This window comes from Grampus griseus (genome assembly GCF_964374135.1).
Source record: "Grampus griseus genome assembly, chromosome: 5".
In the NCBI taxonomy this organism is placed as follows: Eukaryota; Metazoa; Chordata; class Mammalia; order Artiodactyla; family Delphinidae; genus Grampus; species Grampus griseus.
The window spans coordinates 83914415-83936184 of record NC_138998.1 but is presented as its reverse complement, the minus strand read 5'-3'; the positions used below and the strand labels follow the sequence as shown (position 1 = coordinate 83936184).

Sequence of the window (21770 nt, the reverse complement as noted above, 5' to 3'; positions counted from 1 at the left end):
ACATTTTGCTATTTTGCTCTCTATGTATTGTCTTAGTCCACTCAGACTGCCAAAACAAAAACACCACAGACTGTGTGGCTTAAACAACAAAGATTTATTTCTCAGGGTTGTGGAGTCTGGGGAGCCCAAGCTCAAGACAACAGCAGATTTGGTGTCTGGTGGGAGCCGGCGTCCCGTTCACAGAAGGCAGTCTTCTTCACTGCGTCCTCACACGGTGGAAGCAGACTACGCATCAATCTATGAATTTGGGAGGACACATCCATTCTCTGGCATCTATCTTTGTTGAAGCATTTGAAATCAAGTTGCAGACATCATGACACTTCACTCCTAAATACTCGAGCACGAATTTTCTAATAATAAAGACATTCTCCAACATAACCAAAAGTATTAATTAACCATAAACGAATATCAATAAATTTATCTGTCATTCATTATTTTGTAGCACTAGCTCTAATAAATGTTTCATATTCAATATTCCTCAATTGTTCTAGAAATGTCTTTTATAGCTTTTTTGGAACTAGCATCTGCAACAACATTCAATAGCTTTTTATCAATAACTTCAATTGCTTATTTAAAAAATTTTTTTTTTATTTTTTACATCTTTATTGGAGTATAATTGCTTTACAATGGTGTGTTAGTTTCTGCTTTATAACAAAGTGAATCAGTTATACATATACATATGTTCCCATATCTCTTCCCTCTTGCATCTCCCTCCCTCCCACCCTCCCTATCCCACCCCTCCAGGTGGTCACAAAGCACCGAGCTGATCTCCCTGTGCTATGCGGCTGCTTCCCACTAGCTATCTACCTTACGTTTGGTAGTGTATATATGTCCATGCCTCTCTCTCTGTCACAGCTTACCCTTCCCCCTCCCCATATCCTCAAGTCCATTGCTTATTTGAAGGAACATCCCTTGTTATGCAATTCACTTTTTCTGCACATTGTAGTAGGGTACGTATAAATGAGAAGCAAAGTGGAGGCTTTTTGCCTAGAAGCCACTTCACGGTAGGCACATGAGTTTGAGGTTGGGAGGTAGGTAAGGACAGGGACTCATCCTGATTCCTAGCAAAGATAGGCCTGCCGGCTAACAAATTAACATTACATACTGGGGTGGGGGTGTGTGTGGAGGGGGCGAGTCGTGAATGGCCGCCAGAGGGCGCAAGACGCGCCGACGGGACCCAAGGTGGCCCTCGGAGGGCGGGCGGGAGGGACGCGCAGGTCCGAGAGGCCGGAGCGCTCGCCGCTGGGCCGCGGGGAGCGCGCCTGCAGCCCCCTCCCCGCGGTGGGGCGCGCGTGCGCGGTACGTCCGCGGCGGAGGGATCCGCGATGGAAGGCGCTCTGATGGTCCGCCAGGTAAGCGGCAGCGCGCTGGGATGAGTTCCCAAGCGGGGGATGTACCCGGCAGTTTTCTTCACGAAGGTAGTTTGAACCCTCTCAGATTATGAAAATTATTTCGTCTTTTTCCTTTTCTTGGTGCTCTTTAGAGTAATTTGGCAAGTTGTTACCGAGGAAACGGTGTCCTGTGCTTCCTGGGAGCCTTTCCGTCTGCGCGGTGGTGGGAAGATCTGCTTGTTTGTGGGCGTGGAACGCTGGCATTTGGTCCCGAGATGTCCTAGTCCGGACGCCCCAGCCTAAGGCCCCACTGTCGTGATTCCGACCTGGGATCACGTCGATCCAGTCTCACGCCATTCCCTTAACTTTCAGCTCTTGATAAAAGGGCTGAGAACTATAGATAGTTTAAATCACTGTGCAGTCAACTACGTTTTTGGTTTCAGCTAGTTTTATTTGTTTACTACCTTATTTGATTAATGGAAGAACTTGCTGATTAATCTCTAGGGTGAAAGCCCACTTTTGTTGCAGGAGTACTTGCATTTCTGAACACTATCCTCATTGCTTTCACCTTGGTTGTGTGTGTGTATTTTACTTTTAGAGTTGCAGTCAGTGCAGTCCCTTTTAATCTAGAGCATTTTATAGTTTATAAAAGGGCAGAGGCACTCAAATAATTGTTGGATGAACAAATAAATGAATGTGCTATGTCAGTTGATTCTCAAAACATTACTACGAAATAGGCCAGGTAGATATTTATGGACCGAAGCAGTCACTCATTCAGCTATGTCCCTGGCACTGCGTGTTTGGGGTAAATGGGGAGCAACACAGACGTTATCCCTGCTCTCAATGAGCTTATTGTCTAGACTAGAGAGCACTGTTACCCAGACTGTGGAGTGGAGAAAACAGATTTAGAGAGGTTGAGCGACTGCAAGTGACCGCGTCGCTAATACCTTAGAGAGCTAGGATGGTGCTGTGGCCACTCTGTAAAGCCAGAATGGACTCCTACCCAACATTTGATTTGGAGAGAGAAACTGACGATGCCACACACACACCGTGAAGAGGTTTATTACTTTTATTTAAAGGCTTATTACTTATATATGTACATAGTGAAGAGGGAAGAGCAGGGCAGTCTCCTCAGGAAGATCCAAAATGATTTGAAAGGGCAAGGGAAGGAGGCTGTCTCTGGGCTTTTATTGTGGTTAGGGGGTGGGGTCAGGGGTTCCTGTGTGCCTACAGGGTCTTGCCTGGTTTGACTCTCCCACCCACACCAAAGGAAAGAGCACCCAGGCTTTTTTTTTTTTTTTTTTTTTTTTTTTTTTTTACCAACTTGCCCATTTGAGGGACAGAGAGGAAGAAGGAGGGGGTGAGGCCTAAAAGCTGTCAGCAGGCAAACTTAAAAAAATGGAATGAGACTGATTACAATTCACTGTTGGTGTCTGACTGATGACTGAAATGTACCATTTTTCATTGAGTTTAATTTTGAACTTGTTTAAGCCATCATGGCTGTGGTATGAGGGCTGCAGCCTGAAGTCAGTAAGGAAAACGTAAGTTCCATGGAATGCCTTGTTCAAGAGCCCAATGATGTGTATTTTGAGAAATAAAATGAGTACCTTGGTCGCTATTAGTAATGTCTGGAACTCTTAATGGGGATAAGGAGTGTCTTGGTGAGGCCTTTTATTGTGGCTTTAGTATATGTATAGACACGTGGACCATGATTTATATTTCGAGTATCTGAAAGCAAGAGAGTTCCAGAGTTCTTTACTCCAAATGGTACAACTCCTAGGCAATGGCCCAAGAGTCTGTGAAAATGTGCAGATGGAGCCGATTGTTGGCCAGAGCATTCAGTGTTAAGAAAACTGTGGGAAGTTCAGCCAGTTGTGCTGCCCTCTGGGTCCTTTCCTTCATCAGGGACATCCTGGTTAAGGGATGAAAAGCAGTAGGTCTCCAGTGAGCTCCAGCATGTGTAGGGGTCCTGATGCTGTCCACTGAACAGCAAGTTTGTCCATCAGACTTAAGATGGGAGTTAGAAGTGTTGAACTCCTATTGCTTTCACTCAGTTGAATCCAAACTGGTCTCCAGGTATTCAAGGGGTTCGGGAGAGGGGTGACCTCTTCTAGCACCATGACATCTGAATGAGAACAGGGGAGGGCCATGCCTGCCTGTAGGTGGGATATGCCAGAGGGCCCAGATTTGTTTCTATCCTGCAGCAAGGAGACCTTGGTGGCTATGCTGAGCTTGCAAGGTGTTGCTTCCAGGACCCAAGGCATAATGGGCAACTGGGTATGAAGGGTCACAGGCTCAGGGCCTCTACTTCTAGGAGGGTCCAGTGTGCTGTCAGTCATTGCTGTTTAAATGGCATATTGTGTGGAGGTGAGGAGACAGTTTCTTGCATCAGAAGCCAGTGGACAACCTATGGACACTGTGGGTGGTCCAGAGACTCAGGAGTCATGAAAAGAGGCTGCTAAAGTGTCTACAGTGAAGGATTCTTTGTGTGTTTATATGTGTGTTTGTGGGGTTTTTCGTGTGGGGGGGGATGGGGGAGGAAGTAGCACTGTTGGGAGTGTCTGTTATATTATAATTTTGACAAATTTTAGAATCTTTTTTGGGAATCCACCTATTAAGGGTGGATTGACCTGCAAGTAACAGCATAAACAGGCTTAAGTAAAATTTGTAAATGAGTAATATATAACCTCCAGTATCCAAAAGGACCTAAAAGATGTTGGACTTTGTTTTTTCTAATTTATTTTATTCAAGTATAGCTGAGTTAAAAAGTTGTGTTAATTTCTGCTGTACAGCAAAGTGACATATACATTCTTTTTCATATTCTTTTCCATTATGGTTTATCACAGGATATTGAATATATATTGTTCCTTGTTGGACTCGTTTTAATGTTGCCCCTTGACATTGTAAGGGGTGGAGTGGCCCTTGGTTTACCAAATAGTTTTCACGAATGTAAACAAGGTAGCAGGCCTTACAGTATGTGTGGGGCAGTGACCCATCCTCTTTTCATGAGTATTTGTACGTCCTGAATGGGTGCGTCAAAAGAATGTCCTCAGAGGAGGATGTAATCAATGTAACATCATACCTGTGCTCCTGGAGAGAATTGGATACAGTTACCTATAAAGGTTGTATGTGGTGGCAAGGCTTTTGAGATGCCATATGGGTAGCCAGGTAAAGGTATATCATGTCCCTCTGGAGGGGAAGGCAAACTGTGACTGAGAGGTCACCGAACAGAACGTGTTTGTCAAAATTATCCAAATATTTACCAGTTTCTGATTGGATGGTGTCAGTAATTTTAGTAGTATTGGGTAGAGGGGCCTTCACGGGTAGGACCATAGCATCAGGGATACAGTAATCAACTGTGAGGCACTATTCATTTTTCCATCTTTACCAGGCCACATTGGGCTGTTAAATGGAGAAGCAATAGGGATAATCACTCTTTCACTAATTAGGTCTTATATAATAAATCTCAATCTTTGAAGGCCCTGTTTTATTTTACATTGAGCTATGTTAGCTATTTTAACTAGGGGTTGAGGGGTGGTCCATAGGGTCCGACTTTTATAAAAGCGTTTTGTAAGCCCCAAAGACTTGATATAAATTGATTACTCATTGGGTCAGAGCATCCTTTGCCACTACAGGATATTTTAGGGCAATGTGTTCTATGACCAGGGAGAATTTAGGCAAGATAGTAGTTCTGGTAGTTAAGGTGAGACATACCTATTTGTTGTCTATTTTATGTTGAGTAATTCCTCTAAGATTATAGAGGGTAACTTGTTTAAATTTAGTTCTTTAGTTCTTTAGGTATAACTGTAGTTTGAGCCCAGTATTGATTAGAGCCATGAAGATATGCCATTCAATGCATTTCAGCAAATGTTGAAGTTCATTCAAAACCTATGCTATAAATCCCACCCCTGTGCATATATCCAGAGAAAAGATACATGTACCCCAATGTTCATAGCAGCACTATTTACAATAGCCAAGACATGGAAGCAATCTAAGTGTCCATCGACAGATGAATGGGTAAAGGAGATGTGGTACACATATATATATATAATGGAATATTACTCAGCCATAAAAAAGAATGAAATAATGCCATTTGCAGTAACATGGATGGATCTAGAAATTATCATATTAAGTGAAGTAAGTCAAGGACAAAAATCATACGATGTCACTTATATGTAGAATCTTAAAAAAATGATATAAATGAACTTATTTACAAAACAGAAAGAGATTCACAGACATAGAAAACAACCTTATGGTTACTAGAGGGGATGGTGTGGGGGGAGAGGTAAATTAGGAGGTTGGGATTAACATATGCACACTACTATATATAAAACAGATAAACAACAAGGACCTACTGATGTTGAATATCTTGTAATAACCTATAATGGAAAAGAATCTGAAAAAGAATATATATTTAGAACTGAATCACTTTGCTGTACACCTGAAACTGACACAACATTGTAAATTAACTATACTTCAATAAAAAGAATGGTTATATATTTTTTAAAAACCCTATGCTGTAGAGGTATGAAAGCCAATCTTTACCTTTTGTTGTATAAATTATTTTAATACGTTTTGGATTTCCAACTGTGTCAAATTGTGGACCTCTGTTTCAATTTTTTGTTTTGTTTTGTTTTTGGTTGGTTTCTTCTCCCTGTATCCAGCCCTGTTTGTTTCTTTTTTTCAGAAACACTGAACACTCTTAAACACTGCTGTCGCTACTGCAGTCACCACCTATGCCTCTCTCTCTTTGATGGTTAGTGAATGTACTTCCTGTCGAGGGGGTCCTGTGTATCCTTTCATATTTGTAAATTTCTTCCTCCAGAGAACCTCAAATCAGTATCACCAGGGTTAGGGGCTTCCCCCATGGCAGTGGTTACTTCGTAGAGTTTAGGAAACTCAAGCTGAAGTTGTGTTTGAATTACCCCTTTACTGTGCCACATGGGTGCTGTGGGAGCTTTTCCCTGTAACCCTGAGGATCAGCAGTTTTGTTAAAAGAGGCATAGGTGGTGACTGCAGTAGCGACAGCAGTGTTTAAGAGTCCTGGTGAGCTTTGTGGTCTTATGATGGATGCCGCTCCGTCCCCGCCCCTTTTTTTTTAACTCCATAGTGACTGCTTTTTCGTGAGTGACCACCCCATGGGCTAATATCTTGCATAGGGTATAACCTTTCCCCTAAGCACTCTATAGGTTGAGGCCAGTGCCTGGTTGAGACATCTGATTCATTTATTTTATTTCTTCATGTTTGTATAAATCAGAGTTAATTTACCAGTTTCCCTACCAATGGACAGTAAGGTTGTTTCCACTTTCTTAGTATTACAAACATTGTTAACTTCATGTACATTAAATTGCTGGGTCGTAGTACATGTATACCCATCTTAGACCCTACTAGGCATTGCAAATTATTCTCCAAAGAGAGAATGGTTAACTCCCGTTACTTTTTTTTTTTCTGTTTAATTGTTCCTCTAGCTGACTATGAACTCCTGGTTCACTCTAGTGCCAACTAAACTACCTAATAAATAGTAGTAGTTGGAAAATATATGTTGCATGTATAAACATATGAACTATAGAAGCAAAAACATATTAATTACTCTTTTCTAAAAGCTTAAATATTGTCCTTTTTATATTAATTTGAGTATTTTGAACATTAACTGTTTTCTTTTTAAAATGGGGCATTTCTCAGTAAGTAGTTTAATTGTTTGATACTTGTTTCCAGGTAATAAATGAAAGGGATTCAAGCTTTGCTGCTGAGTTACAGGAAGAGTTAGAGGAAAATCTTAGTCCAGTTGTGGATGAGAATAATATAGTGTCAGCTACAAAACAGGGGCCAAATTTACATAACTGGAGTGGTGACTGGACCACTATAGTGGTGACTGACTATATTTTCATTCTTATATCTTCATTTTAATCTTAAATGCAAGATTTCTTTGTCTATAGCAATTCTTATTTATAATATTTTCTTATTAACTTCTAGACTTTAGATATTTTAAGTTTTAATCCAGAGTCCGAAAGACATTTCTGATTATGCTCTCTTTTGGCCACTAGAATGCAGTGTTGTGGCCACTGCATTGTGATGCAGTGATGGAGTAGAATTATCTGCTTCACTTTCCCTGGGAGAAAACTACACCACAGAAATGGATTCCACTTACATTGTTGTGCCTTATATTGGCAAGAGACTAATATCATACAGAAACTGTATTTCTCAATTACTGAGAAACCAGCCACTTTACATAATTTTGATTTAAAGAATTAGTTCCTGTACCTAAAAGGAGGTTTAACAATGTTTGACCCGTAGTGTGTAATGATTATAGGATAGGTTTTAAAGGTAGGAGTTTCATATTCTTTTTGCCCTGTCTTCACCTGGTTGTATATCCTGGATATGCTTCAGGTTTCAGCCCGCGTGCAGCAACAAAGACCCAACGCAGCCGTAAACAAACTAATTAATTAATAAAATCACAAATGGCCATTGACTTTTGTAAAATTTTATTTCTGTTTCAAATGATGTGGTAATGTGATTTTTCTTTTTCAACATGTTAGTATGGTGGATTACGTTGGTCAATTTGTGAATGTTGAACCTGCCTTGGATTCCTGGAATAAACTCCAGTTGGTCATGTTGTATAATTTTCATATATTGCTTTATTGCAGTTGCTAGTATATTGTTGAGGATTTTGCATCTATATTTATGAGGGATATTGTTCTGTAATTTTCTTTTTTTTTTTTTACTGTCTTTATCTTGTTTTGGTATCAGGGTAATACTACCTTAATATAATGAGTAGGGAAGTGCTCCCTCCTCTTCTGGTTTTTAGAAGAGGCTGTATAGACTTAGAGTTAATTTGTTTTAAGTTTTATAAAATTCTCCACGGAAGCCATCTGGGCCTGGAGATTTCTTCCTTGGGAGATTTTAAATTATAAATGCAATTTCATTAATGGTTGTAAATCTATTCAAATTATTTCATATTGAGTGAGTTGTGATAGTTTGTGTCTATTCATCTAAGTTGTCATATTTATATGTGTAGAGCTGTTTATAGTATTGCCTTATTTCCTTTTGATGTCTTTGGAGTCTGTAGTGCTGTATACCTTGTTTTATTCCTCATATTGGTAATTCATATCTTCTTGCTCAAGGTTTTTTTTCCTTTGTCAGTCTTGCTAGAGGTTTGCCAGTTTCATTGATTATTTTAAAAGAATCATCTCTTTTTTCATCGATACTCTATTGTTTTTGTTTTTCTGTTTCATTGATTTCTCTTACCTTTATTATATACTTTTTTTTTTTTTTTGCTCATGTTGGGTTTATTTTCCTCTACCTCTTCTAAGTTTTTGAGTTGGACACTGAGATTATTAGACTTTTCCCCTTTCCTAATGTGTGCATTTAGTGCTATAAATTTGTTTCTCAGCTTCAGTTGTGTCCCACAAATGTTGATATATTGTGTTTTTATTTTCATTCAGTTCAGTATATTTTTTATTTCCCCTAAGACTTCCTCTTTGGCCCATGGATTATTTAGATGTGCATTGTTTAGTGTCCAAGTGTTTGGGGATTTTTGTGCTATCTTCCTGCTACTGATTTCTAGATTGATTTCATTATGGTAAGAAAACACACTCTGTATGGTTTCACTTCTCTTAATTTGTTGAGATATGGCTGAACATATAGTCTATCTTGGTTTTTGTTCCAATACACTTGATATTATCAGTCTTTAAAGTTTTGCTAACCTTATACATTTGAAATAACACCTGAGAGAACGCAGATGAACTAGACAAATTCCTAGAAAAACACTAACTACTGAAACTCACTCAAGAAGAAATAGAAAATCTCAAAAGACCTATAACAAGGAAGGAGATTGAATTACTAAGAAAACCAAACCAAACCAAACCAAAGCAAGAAAACTTCACAGAGTGAAGCTCAGTACCAGATGGCTTCACTGGCAGATTCTACCACATTGTTTAAAGGAGAATTAACACAAATCCTTCAAAATCCCTTCCCTTAAAAACAAAACAAAACAAAAAGGAACACTTCCTAAATCATTCACTGAGGCTAGTGTTACCCTGATTCTAAAACCAAAATTAATTGAAAATCTATAGATTGCAGTGAACGACTTGAAAATGAAATTTAAAAAAGAATTCCATTTACAATAGCATCAAAAGAATAAAATACTTAGGAATAAATTTAACAAAAGAAGTGTAAGACAGGAACATTGAAACTATGAAGTTTCATGAAAGAAATTTTAAATTCTGTAAATAAATAAAAGGATATTTTTTGTTCATGGGTTGGAAGATTTAACATTGTTGAGATGGCAGTACTTCCTAAATTGATCTACAAATTCAGTGCCATCCCTATCAAGATCCCAACTGATTTTTTTCTTTTTGGGGGGTGTGGAAATTTACAAGCTGAATCGAAGTTCAATTGGAAATGCAAGGGCCAAGAATATCCAAGACAATCTTGAAAAAGAGTGAAGTTGGAAAATATAAACATCCTAATTTCAAAACTTACTACAAAGCTACAGTAATCAAGACAACGTGGCTCTGATATAAGGCTAGACACATAGATTAATAGAATAGAATAGAGTCTAGAAATAAACTGTCACATTTATGGTCAGTTGATTTTTGACAAGGGTGCCAAAACAATTCATTGAGGGAAATAGTCTTTTCAACAGATCGTTCTGGGACAATTAGATATCCACATACAAAGGAATGAATTTGGACCCCCTATTTCATACTGAATACAAAATTAATTCAAAATGGATCATAGACCTAAATGTAAGAATTAAAGTTGTAAAACTTTAAGAAAAAAACATAGATGTAAATCTTCATGACCTTTGGATTAGGCAATAATTTCTTAGATATGATACAAAGCTCAAGGGGCAAAAAAAAAAAAAAAAAGATAAGTTAGACTTCATCAAAGTTATAAACTTTTGTGATTCAAGGAGTCCATTAAGAAAATGAAAAGACAACTCACAGAATTTGAGAATATATTTGCAGATCAAATATCTGATAAGGGACTTATACTGGAATATATAAAGAACTCATAGCTGAATAATAAAAACACAAATAACCCAATTAAAATGTGAATAGACATTTCTCCAAAGATATGCAAATGGTGAATAAGCACAGGAAAAGATGTTCAACATCAATCATTATCTAAACATAAATCAAAACTACAATCGGGGCTTCCCTGGTGGCGCAGTGGTTGAGAGTCTGCCTGCCGATGCAGGGGACACGGGTTCGTGCCCCGGTCCAGGAAGATCCCACATGCCACGGAGCGGCTGGGCCCGTGAGCCATGGCCGCTGAGCCTGCCTGTCCGGAGCCTGTGCTCCGCAACGGGAGAGGCCACAACAGTGAGAGGCCCACGTACAGCAAAAAAAAACAAAACAAAACTACAATCGGATACCGTTTCACACCCTCTAGGATGACTGTAATGAAAAAGACAGACATTAGGTGTTGGCGAGTATGTGGAGAAATAGGAACCCTCATGCATTGCTTGTGGGAATGTAAAATGGTGCAGCTTATTTGGAAAATAGTTCGGCAGTTTCTCAAAATGTTAAACATAGAGTTACCATGTAAGCCAGCAATTCGACTCTTGGGTATATACCCAAGAGAACTGAAACATTCACACAAAAATTTGTACATCCATGTTCATAGTGGCAGTATTCATAATAGCTAAAAAATGGAAGCAACACTAATGTCCATCAACTGATGAATACATAGATAAAATGTGGTATAATATATTCACAAAGTGGAATAATATCCATAAGCTGAAATGTTGTAATGTTTCATGCTACAATATGGACGAACCTTGAATACATTATGCTAAGTGATAGAAGACAGACACAAAGACCACAATATCACATGGTTCCGTTTTGAAATTCCCAGAATAAGCAAATCTATAGAGACAGAAAGTAAATTAGTGGTTGATAGGGGCTGGGTGGAGGGGCAAGTGGGGAATGACTGCTAATTGGTATAGGGTTTCTTTTGGGAATGATAAAAGTTTTTGGAATTAGATAATGGTGATAGTGGCACAGCTTTGTGACTATACCAAAACACACTGAACTGTATATTGTAAAAGGGTGAATTTTATGGTATGTGAATTATATTTCTATTTTAAAAGTTGAGTGCCTTGTTGGCATGGAACTCTAAATGACTATTTTCTTCTGCATTGAATGGGTAGAAATGGGCTCTCTGAAGAGATTCATTGCCTCTCTAGTAGTACGGTAATTCTTGATTTAGCCTGTTCAGTAATCTTAAATAATCATTCATTCTGTTCATCAGGATTTTTGTTTCTTTTCCTTCTGGGCCCATGATAGATATTTGTTTCTCCATGTGCCTGAATTAAGTGTAGCCATGTGACTATTTTTTTGGTCAATGAAATGTGAACAAAATGATGTGTGTCATTTCTAGGGGGCAGCCGTTAGAGTTAGTACACTCTTTGCCATCTTCCTGTCCCTGGATGGTGGAGCCTTTATTAGCATATGTCCCTCTGTTAGGACAGTGTGGAGCTAAGCCTTTTGCCAACCCACAACTGTTCATTTGTGTTTAAATGGGAAATAAACCACTGTTCTTGTAAGCACTGAGATTTGGGAGTTGCTGATTACTACAGTACAATGTAGTCTTTTATGACTAATGTACCAAGTTAATTTACTGTTAACTTTTACACTTTCTCTTATTCCAGTCTGCTATCAAAACTGCCTTAAAAATCTGCTTATGAGGTTATGGAGTGTGCCATAGGTACTAATCAGTGAGACTCTCCAGGTCATTTTTGACTAGCTGCTGCCAGCCATTAGGAGTTTTGGACTGCAAGATGCTAGTTTATTGAATTTTACTGTATTGACATGTATAAATATGTACCAAAAGTGTTGGAATTACTTAGAATGAGAAGATTGTTATATTTTGAAAATTATTTTAGACAAAGAAGAAATTGGGACCTTCAAGGACGGATACTTTAAAATATATATATATATATATATATATGTTTCACACACACACACACAAATATATATATATATTAGACACACTGCGCGGCTTGTGGGATCTTTGTTCCCCGACCAGGGATGGAACCCGGGGCCCTGGCAGGGAGAGTGCCGAGTCTTAACCACTCTGATTGCCGTGGCTAGGACTTCCAAAACTATGTTGAATAATAGTGGCGAGAGTGGACATCCTTGTGTTTTTCCTGATCTTATAGGAAATGCTTTCAGTTTTTCACCATTGAGAATGATGTTTGCTGTGGGTTTGTCGTATATGGCCTTCATTATGTTGAGGTAGGTTCCCTCTATGCCCACTTCCTGAAGAGTTTTTATCATAAATGGCTGTTGAATTTTGTCAAAAGCTTTTTCTGCATCTATTGAGAGGATCATATGGTTTTTATTCTTCAATTTGTTAATATGGTGTATCACATTGATTGATTCACGTATATTGAAGAATCCTTGCATCCCTGGGATAAATCCCACTTGATCATGATGTATGATCCTTTTAATGTGTTGTTGGATTCTGTTTGCTAGTATTTTGTTGAGGATTTTTGCATCTCTATTCATCAGTGATATTGGTCTGTAATTTTCTTTTTTTGTAGTATCTTTGTCTGGTGTTGGTATCAGGGTGATTGTGGCCTCGTAGAATGAGTTAGGGAGTGTTCCTTCCTCTGCAATTTTTTGGAAGAGTTTGAGAAGGATGGGTGTTAGCTCTTCTCTAAATGTTTGATAGAACTCACCTGTGAAGCCATCTGGTCCTGGGCTTTTGTTTGTTGGAAGATTTTAAATCACAGTTTCAATTTCATTACTTGTGATTGGTCTGTTCATATTTTCCATTTCTTCCGGGTTCAGTCTTGGAAGGTTATACGTTTCTAAGAATTTGTCCATTTCTTCCAGGTTGTCCATTTTATTGGCATAGAGTTGCTTGTAGTAGTCTCTTAGGATGCTTTGTATTTCTGCGGTGTCCGTTGTAACTTCTCCTTTTTCATTTCTAATTTTATTGATTTGAGTCCTCTTCCTCTTTTTCTTGTCATTAGTTCTTTGAAAATATTTTAAATAACTGCTTTGATATCTTTGCTAGATGCAATATCTGGGAACCATGAAAGACTCTATTGCCTGCTTATCTCTTTTCTAATTATGAGTCACATTTTCCTATTTCTTTTCATGTTTCATAAGTTTTTTGAAAATTGGACAACATAGGGACTTCCCTGGTGGTGCAGTGGTTAAGAATCGCCTGCCGATGCAGGGGACACGGTTCAACCCCTGGTCTGGGAAGATCCCACATGCCGCAGAGCAACTAAGCCCGTGTGCCACAACTACTGAGCCTGTGCTCTAGGGCCCGCGAGCCACAACTACTGAAGCCCACTTGCCTGAGCCCATGCTCCACACCAAGAGAAGCCACTGCAATGAGAAGCTCGCACACCGCAATGAAGAGTAGCCCCTGCTCGCCGCAACTAGAGAAAGCCCGTGCAGCAACGAAGACCCAACACAGTCATAAATAAATAAATAAAATTAATTACAAAGAAAGAAAATTGGATAATATAGATAACATATTGTAGCAGCTGTGGATTCTGATTGCATCCTTTCTACCGCTAAAGCTTGTCATTGCTAATTTCTGTTTAGTAACTTGCCTAGAGTGAATCTGTGAAATATGTTTGTCCTGTGGTATGTGGAAGCAAATGTCTTTGCTCAGTTTATTGTTGTTGTTTTACTTTTAAGCCAATCATTGGTGAGAACTTGTGCTCAAAGACAGAGCCAGTAAGCCTTTTCCCTGCTGCTGACAGGTCTGTGTGTAGATTGGGTAGTGCATTCGAAATTCAGATCATTTTCAGGTTTGTCCCAGTTTTAATGTTCCACTGGGACTTCTTGTATCTCCATCCTGGAATGTGTGGATAGTTTGGGATTTCTCCAATCTCTGTTACACATGCGTGTAGTCCCTGTTTATTTAGGAGTACATGGAGAGTTTATCAAGTTCATCTGTGGCTGTCTCTCTTCTAAGATCTCTCTGTTACACCCCCTACTGATCTGACAGTATGCTTGTTTGTTGTCCTAACTGGGACTTCAACCTCCACACACTTGGAAAGCTTCAGAATTTTTCCTTTCACTTCTGGGATAGGTTTTCTGCTTTCCACTCTGAATCAGCTAAGTTCTGAGCTGCTAGTTTTCATGGCCTGTTCCACCTTTGTAGAAGTACTGTACTGACTTAACTTGTTGGGGAGGAAGAGTAATGCGAGCAGGCCCAGGAAAGAGTGCCACAGACTTCTGATGCTCATACGCAGGTTCAGTAGATTTTCCTGAGAAAATATTTCTCCATTTATTGTATGCCTTTAGTCAGTTTCCAATCATTTGAGATGATTGTTTTTGACAGTTGTTTTTTTTTTTTTTCCCCAACTGTATATTTGACTTTGCAGGGAGGATTTGCCAAAGTCCTCACTCCATCATCCTGGAAGCATCCTTTGCTTCCTTTTGGTGTTTTTTGAAATGTTTATGTGGTTTTTCATATAAAGACAAACAAAAATATTGCATAAAAAGTGTATAATTTTAAAGTCCATTTTAATTTTATTTTCTAAGATACTACAATTCAGTTCATTTAATGATGATCATAATTAAACAGAAAATTAATTTTTTTATTGTTGCAGGTTTCAAGTTCTGCCTATAAAGACAGGAATGAGGAGTATAAAAGACAGTTCACACATCTACCTGATACAGAGAAGCTGATAGCAGGTAAAAAACCAGGAAGTTACAAAAAACCCTTTTACTACCACATCAAAGTAGAGCTGATGAGTGACAATATTTGTAGAAAATTTAAGCCTTTATGCTACATAGAAACTATTTTTTTTTTTTTTTTGCGGTACGCGGGCCTCTCACTGTTGCGGCCTCTCCCGTTGCGGAGCGCAGGCTCCGGACACGCAGGCTCAGCGGCCATGGCTCACGGGCCCAGCCGCTCCGCGGCATGTGGGATCCTCCCTGACCGGGGCACGAACCTGTGTCCCCTGCACCGGCAGGCGGACTCTCAACCACTGCGCCACCAGGGAGGCCCCAGAAACTATTTTTTGAGATAAGCAGCATCTTATCATCTGTAATTAGACAATGTAAAACTAAGTTGAAATTCAGGGAGGCGTGATTTCTGCGGTATTAAGTACAATTGACCCTTGAACATTGAAGGAGTTAGGAGCGCTGACTCTGCAGTCAAAAATCCACGTGTAACTTATAGTCAGCCCTTCATATCTGCTGTCCCTCTGTGTCTGTGGTTCTGCATCCATAGATTCGACCAACCACAGATCTTGTAGTACTGTAGTATTTACTATTAAAAAAAACTTGCATATAAGTCCACCCACACAGTTCAAACCCATGTTATTCAAGGGTCAATTATACTCGCTAAAAAATAGACCTAAGAGGAAATGATTTGTCAGTTTCTTCTAGTGCTTGTTTCATATGGTTTTGTAGGGAAAGTTTAAATCTGATGTTCAGTATATATTACTGTTCCTCAGAAAAAAGTGCTCCTTAGCAGATAATAGAGCAATTTTATAAAATCTTTTAGGGCTTTATCATTATTCATATAGTCTTTCAGGTAGAATTTTTTTGAAATAGGCCTTAAGAGGAAAAATTTAGTTATAGAACTTATAAAAGTGCTTTATTTTTGCTATAAGTATAATATAGATTCTTTACCATCAGAATACTGAAGTTGGCTTTAGTTTTAGTACATATTTCATTTAAACCATTTATTCATGGGAATTTCTCAGATTTCTGGTGCTGTTGGTTAATATTCAATTCAATGTAACTGAATTTCTAGAGAGTTCGATTTAGTTCTTTAAATATCAAAGAAATGAATCAAAACAATTTTTAAAAAGATTGGAATGTAATATAGTCTCACGATAATAGAGTGTATGGTAAAAAAGTGAAAGATCGTTTCACCCAAGACCACTCTGACCTTCTTCCTGGGTGATAACCACTTTTAGCAATTTCTTATGTCTATTTCCAGAAATTTTCTGTATGTATATCAAGAGGAATATAAGAGAACTTAAATGGGAGCACACTGTGCTTACTGTTTTCAGTCCTGTTTAGAGCTCTATTAGCACTACTTATGGATCCACTTCATTCTTTTAATGGCTGCCTAGCAGTCAATTGAATGAATTTTGTACCATAATTTGTTTAATAAATCCCCTCCTGATGGACATTTTGATTGCTTCCTGTCTTTTGCTATTACCACTAATGCTACACTGAACCTTCATGTTCATTTGTTTTGGCACGTATGTGCCACATGTATTGTAGGTTAAATTCCTTGAAGTGGAATTGTGACTAAAAGGTAATGAGCATTTAAAAGGTTTATACTGTTGCCAAGTTATCCTCCAAAAAGGCTACACCAATATTCATTCTCATCAACAGTGTATGTAAGTATCTGTTGTGGCACACCTCAGGAACTTGGCTTTAGCAAAATTTGGTAGATAGAAATTGTATTTAAATATGAATTTCTTTAATTATGAGGGAGGTTGAACATCTATAAATCGTTTGTATTTTTCTGTGAACCTTTCTTTTCATAAACTTTGCCCATTTTTCTAGCAGTTATTTGTCTTTTTCTTGTAATAGCTTGTTAGATATTAAAAAAAATTAGATATTTTTAGGGCTTCCCTGGTGGCGCAGTGGTTAAGAGTCTGCCTGCCGATGCAGGGGACACGGGTTCGTGCCCCGGTCATGGCCATTGAGCCTGCGCATCCGGAGCCTGTGCTCCGCAACGGGAGAGGCCACAACAGTGAGAGGCCCACATACAGAAAAAAAAAAAAAAAAGATATTTTTCACATGTTGTTGCAAATGTGTCTTGCCAGTTTTGTCACTTGAAATCAAATACTTTTCATGGAAACCTTTATAAAATACTTTATACTCATCACTGCTTTCTTGAAAGAAATTAATCTGATAATACAGTGATATATACTCACTATAAAGCATTAAAGCCATACAGAAATGTATAAAGAAAAAATTGAAAATCATTGGTGATCCTACTACCTATATGTAATTTTGCTTAATATTTTGTAGATATCTTTCAGTATGTATATTTGCTTTTAAAAATTTACATTTTTAGTGTTTTTCCTCACTCACTGCTATAATAAACTTGTTCATTGTATAAAATTTGGAAAATACAGGTATTTACAAAGTAGAAATCTAAAACCACCTGTAATTGTACTATCTGGAAATAATGTCAATGACACACATATCTATACAAATTAAAATATCTAATTGGTATCATTCTGTACAAATCGCTTTAAGTTCTTCGATTTAACCACATATTGGATCACTGTCTTCTGAAACAGAGAATCTTAAATTTAATTTAAACTTTTATTTTAAAAAACAACTCATTGTCATTTCAAATCCACAATATTATACTTTATAGGCTAGTTCAATAAATATTTATTAGTACTCAGTATGTGCCACACACCATACTGTTTCTGAAGAACTTGGAGTGTGATGGGAGAGCAAACACATATAAACAAATCACTATGATTCAGGGTGATATGAACAGTTTGAACAAGGTACAGAAGTGGTACAAAGGAAGACATATGTTGGAGGAAGGCAAGTATTTTAATTTTGGGCATGTTGAGGTTGAGTTGCCAAGACAACTAAAACAAAATATATATATATACATATATATGTTATATATATAATATAAATATTATCTGGAAATAAAGATTAATGTATACCACAGTAACCTTCTAACTTGTCTCTCCCCTATTCTTATGTGCCTTCAATCTATTCAATACTGTAGCTATAGTGGTTTTTCTAAGATGCAAATCTGATCAGATTAAAACCCTTCATGGATAGTATTCCAATGACCTTAGAATAAAGCTTGACTGCCTGACTTACGTGGCCTTTCATATATGTTAAATATCCTCTCTTCCCTCATCCTTCATCAAGGTCCCTTCAGTCTCTAGCCTTCTGAAGGCAGCCTTCTTTAGATATGTCATTTCCTTTTGTTTTCAGGCCTTTTTACTTCAGTTTGCCTAGAACTGTTTTCCCTCCTCTGTACCTGGCTATCTTTTGTCTATATATTTTTAAATATATATTTATGTATTGTATATATTTACATATATATTTTATTTGTATATTTCTCATTTAGCAATGCCTTTACTGTAAATTTGACTGGATTGGTACAGCTCTCGTATTCAGCTACTGCTCACCAGAGTAACAGTAGTAGTAGTTAAAATACTGAAACACTGACTGGTAAATAGCCACTGCCTTTAGCCCCCCAAGTGACTCCTCATACCTTAGCTCTCCTGGCTTCTCTTCTAGGATTCCCAGGGCCTTCCCATGATCCAGCAATGAAGGGTTTTATATCTGACATAGAAAGGTCCCTGTAGAACTCTGATCCAACACTATGGTTGGTGATCAGTGCTGTTACTTTAAATATCACCTCTGGATAGATGCCTCCACTCTGTGTTCCCTTAAGTGCCTTGCACTTTTCTCTATCATATATTTACATAACCATTATATATATTGTTTGCTATTGTAACCCTGATACCAAGGTCAGTACTCGACTTATAATAATGGGTGCTCAGTGATTGAATGGATGGTTGATGGATAGAGGAATGAGTGAGTAAATGAATATCAATGTCACTTAAAATCAGGAGAATAGATGAGCTCAACCATGGATAACATATAGAGTTAAAAGAACACTAACAAAAGAATCATGGCAGCAGTAGAAGGAGAAAATCCAGTAAAAAAATTCAGAAGGAAAGGTCAAATAATGTGTGAAGATCCAGAAGAAAGGAGTATCACAGTGTTTCACGGTGCAACGAGTTGTAAGAATCAGAATAATTTAACAGTGTGAAATACAGTTGAACGAAATGAAAATAACAGTTTGTGGGACTGATCTAAAGTAACTATATAGAGGAAATGTATAGTGTTAAATGAATATATTAAAAAACAAAAAGGAAGTAAAATCAGTAACCTACGCTTACCCCTAATAAATCTATAATAGAAGAGGAAACTAAACCTAAAGCAAACAAAGGGAAAGAAATGATAAAGACCAGAGCATAAATTAATAAAATTAAAAATAGAGAAAACCAATGAAGCAAAAGCTGGTTCTCTGAAAAGATGAATAAAATTGAGAGACTGAGAGCCTGGTTGACCAAGAAAAATGACAGATGAAACATATTACCAATATCAGGAATGGAAAAGAGGCCATCACTACTGATCCCATGGATAGTAAAAGGATAATAAGGAAATACTATGAACAACTCTATGCCCATAATGCAGTAATTTAGATAAAATAGACTAATTCTTTGAAAAATACAAACTACCAAACATCACACAAGAAGAAATGTATAGCTGGAATAGTCCCATACCTAGTAAAGAAATTGAATTTGTAGTTAAGAACCTTCCATAAAAAGAAAACTTGGTCTAGATAGTGTCACTGGTGAATTCTATCAACCATTTATAGAAGAAATAGTACCATCCATTCCAGAAAATAAGAAGGATCACTTCCCAACTCATTTTATGAGACTAGTATTACCAAAATACCAAAACCAGACAGAAACATTGCAAGAAAAGACCAATATCTGTCATGAACATAGAAATAAAAAGTTGAAACAAAATATTAGCAAATGAAATTCAGCATTTATAAAAGGGATTATAGATTATGACCAAGTGAGGTTCATTCCAGGAATGCAAGGCTGCTTAAACACTTAAAAAAAAAATCAATGAAATTTATCATCTTAACAGACCAACTATGGAAAACCACGTGATCGTCTCAATAGATGCAGAAAAAGTGTTTGACAAAATTCAACATTCATTCATAAGAAATCTCTCAGCAAGTTAGGGATAGAACTTCAATCTCCTTAGAAGTAGCTATGAAAAACCTACAGCTAACATCATACTTAATGATGAGAGAGTGAATGCTTTCCACTTAAAATTAGAAACTAGGCAAAGATGTCCTCTCTCACTACTCCTACTCAGCATTGTACTCGAAGTTGTAAGTATAACGAGTGAATTAGACTTGAAAAGGGAATAAAAGGCATATACATTGGAAGAACAGGAAAAAACCTAACTTTATTGCCAGTAGACATGATTACTCATGTAGAAAATCTCAGATAATCTACAAAAAACTTCTAGATTTAATGAGTGAATTCAGTAAAGTCTCAGGATTGAAGGTCATTTGAAGGTAAAATAAAGGGTCATATTTATATGTACTAGCAAAGAACAATTGGAATTCAAATTTTAAAAATACCATTTACATCAGAACTTACCAATGATGAAGCATTTAGGTATAAATCTAACACATATGCAGGCTCTATATGCTGACAACTGTAACACATTGACAAAAGAAGTCTAAATAAATGTTTATAGATTGAAAGACTCAATATTGTTAAGATCTCAATGAAAAATCCCAGCACGCTTTTTCATAGATGAGTAAAATGACAAACTGATTCTAAAATTTATACAGAAAAACAAAGGAATTAGAATAGCCAAAATAATTCTGAAAAAGAAGAACAAAGCTGGAAGACACACATTACTCAATTTCAAGACTTATTATGAAACTACAGTAATCAGGAAAGTCTGAGATTTGCCAAAGGACAGACATTTAGATAAATGGAACAGAAAAAAGTCCAGATATAAATTCATACAAATATTGTGAACTGATTTTTGACAAAGGTGCAAGGGCAATTCAATGGAGAAAAGTTAGTCTTTTCAACAAATGGTGCTGGAACAATTAGACGTCCATATGCAGAAAAGCAAACCTTGATGCCTGCCTTACACTTTTTACGGAAATTACCTCAAAATGGATCATAGAACTAAATGTAAACTGTAAAACTTTAGAACTTCTAGAAGAAAACATCTGGGTTTTTCTAGAGGAAATCTCTATGAACTAGGATTCGATGGTGAATTTTTAGATGTAATACCAATAGCATGATTCATACAAGAAAAGAATTGATAAATTGTACTTTCTTTGCTCTGCAAAAGATGCTTTTTAGAGAGTGAAAATATAAGATGCAGGGAGAAAACAGTTGTTAATCACATATCTGATTTTTTCTTTTTAAAGAAACACTTCTATCCAGAATAGAAACTATTCTTAAAAGTTAACAGTAAGAACACAAACAACCCAATTAAAAAATAGGCAGATGCTTTACCAAAGGAGATATATGGATAGCAAATAAGCATATTAAAAATTGCACACTATCATTTGTCATTGGGAAATACAAATTAAAAGCACAATTAAATAAACAGCATAGCTAATAGTCTTACTAAAATTAAAAACAGGGACTTCCCTGGTGGTCCACTGGTGAAGAACCCACCTTCCAATGCAGGGGACGTGGGTTCGATCCCTGGTCAGGGAACTAATATCCTGCATGTCTCGGGGCAACTAAGCCCACGTACCACAACTACTGAGCCCATGCACCTCAACGAGAGAGCCCGAGTGCCCTGCAGCCCATGCACCACAACTAGAGAGAAAAAAACCTGCATGCCACAACTAGAGAGAAGCCCGAGCACCACGAGGAAG

General features: G+C 37.6%; 1 protein-coding gene across 2 annotated transcripts in view; it reads left to right on the top strand.

Moving 5' to 3' along the window:
• Positions 1-1325: 1325 nt before the first annotated feature.
• The window catches only part of GRAMD1C (GRAM domain containing 1C), a gene marked incomplete at both ends in the record, with an annotated part of 78341 nt that continues 57896 nt past the window's right edge, over positions 1326-21770 (top strand). For both annotated transcript variants that reach the window (XM_082654128.1, XM_082654129.1), the window contains 3 exons: positions 1326-1352; positions 7047-7196; positions 14920-15004. In XM_082654128.1, the coding sequence (XP_082510254.1) occupies positions 1326-1352; positions 7047-7196; positions 14920-15004 (262 nt within the window). The remainder of the gene's footprint in view (positions 1353-7046; positions 7197-14919; positions 15005-21770) is intronic.